The 1930-nt window shown below is 33.0% G+C and overlaps 1 protein-coding gene across 1 annotated transcript in view; it reads right to left on the reverse strand.

Moving 5' to 3' along the window:
* LOC118738960 (unconventional myosin IC-like) overlaps positions 1 to 1429 on the reverse strand; it is a 21165-nt gene extending 19736 nt beyond the window's left edge. The window contains exon 1 of the mRNA XM_036470023.1: positions 616 to 1429. Coding sequence (XP_036325916.1) covers positions 616 to 623 — 8 coding nt within the window. The 5' untranslated portion in view covers positions 624 to 1429. The remainder of the gene's footprint in view (positions 1 to 615) is intronic.
* Positions 1430 to 1930: the final 501 nt, after the last annotated feature.

The following is a 1930-nucleotide window of genomic DNA, read 5'->3' on the forward strand; positions in this document are numbered from 1 at the left end:
TACGGAAACGTCGTGGTCCTTACCGACTCCCGTTTGGTAGCCACCTTAGGCCTCCATGAGTGGATAACGAAATCAAGGGTGCCGCGGAACACAGTGAAAGAACTAAGTTCAAAATTACATGTCTGAACTTGGAATGTGCAATTGGTATAGCTTTTCAAAGCATAGAGGTAATTGGCGAAGTTTCGATAGGTAGAGGTAATATTCATTTCACTTTGAAGGTATTTTTTCTCTACTCATCTCGTAAAAAAGCAGACTACTCAATCTAACCTTGAAAATAAAGAAAAGAATGACCACTGATAATTTAGTAAATAAAATATACATACATTTTTCGCTTCTAAAAACTGGCTGGTACACAAATATACCTCCTCAATCTTTTCTAAATTTTTAATACTTTTTGACTATGATTTCTCGTCTGCACTTAAAGAAACCAAAATATTTTGGCGCACCAGAGATTATATACTTCTCAGAAATATTTTCTTATAGTTAATATACATTTATATGTGTTATTCACTTTACGAGTAATCAGTTTTCGAGCCAGGATAATTCGCTTTGAAAATCAGCTGCTTTATTTTCTGTTTTTATTTTTGTTTTTGCATAATGCTTTTAAGTATATACCTTGCCATTTTTCTGTAACTCTTTTTTTTTATATCTGCACCGACTGCGTTGGAACTTTTAAATTTGTCTTTGGAATAGTTTTAATTCAAATTCACTTTCAAAATCTTTTATCCACCAGGTAACGCGTGCGTACTAAAACCAAACCGTTGCATCCACTCATTCGCCGCACAGTTCGAACTGAATCGAAGTGTTCGTGATTAAGGCGCTTCAAGTAGCAGAATCATTTAGGTGGGTAATACTTATCACTCTTACTACGAAAGCATATTTAAGTATTTTATCTCTGAACCGGCTGATTATTTTCAACGTCTCTTTATTATTTTCGAACTTTATGCCTTTTGGAGCATTTTTGTGTTGCTGTTTTTTTTATTTTAATTTCTACTTTGCTTTTTTTTTATTAGCACAATAATTGTGATTAGATAAAGTATGGGAATAGCTATGAGCTGATAGAAATTCTGCATAAAATAACTGAAACATACGTTATTCGTTAGTCGTGTTAATTTGTACGTAAAAATGTATCATGCAATGCAAAAAAATCTACTTTATCAACAATTGATAACAACAACTCGGATGCGACGCGCTGATTGAGATGTTTAATGATAACGCGTGGGTTTTTTTTTCACAATGCTTGTTTGATTGTAATCTTGTTGTAAGATATCGCGGAAAATAAATTATTCAGCTTATTTGTGTTGAGATACATATTTTTCGAGAAAGTTCACACGATTTAGCGACACTTTGTCTCTGGCGGCTGACTGAATGGTAACTGCACACCGTGCCACAAACGATGCGTTCACACGCCTAGAGAGCGGAAATTACAATATTATGGTGTATTCGGTTTGGAACTGGCAGGCTGGCTGCATCATCCAATGCTCGCACAATTTGTTTGTTATCAGTGTGCTAAATACGTTGTTTACTTTCATGCTTGTGTTGTGAATTCAAGTTCATATTTTGGACCAATAACTACACATTCTGCCATATTAATATATATAAATGCACAAATACAGAAATATTTTTATATATATTTATTCGCAGAATATACTTTAATAAACACTTGCGGTAATATTATATCGGTCTAATTATTTGGTTTAGGGTAATGTTTTTGGTGATAAGTACATATGTATTTTATCAACGGTACCTACATATTAAGTAAAAAAATATATGCATATTTTCATAGTGACTCATTCTAATGTCTAAGTAACTAAAAGAAAAAAAACCAATTTTTATTGAACGTTTTAAAATTAACGTACGTATATATGACTAGGACGTAACCGGATATTATAAGCACTTTTCAAAAGGCGATTTGATGAACGAAAGACTT

Source organism: Rhagoletis pomonella, unplaced genomic scaffold (genome assembly GCF_013731165.1).
Source record: "Rhagoletis pomonella isolate Grant_MI unplaced genomic scaffold, Rhpom_1.0 Rhpom_scaffold_00005, whole genome shotgun sequence".
In the NCBI taxonomy this organism is placed as follows: Eukaryota; Metazoa; Arthropoda; class Insecta; order Diptera; family Tephritidae; genus Rhagoletis; species Rhagoletis pomonella.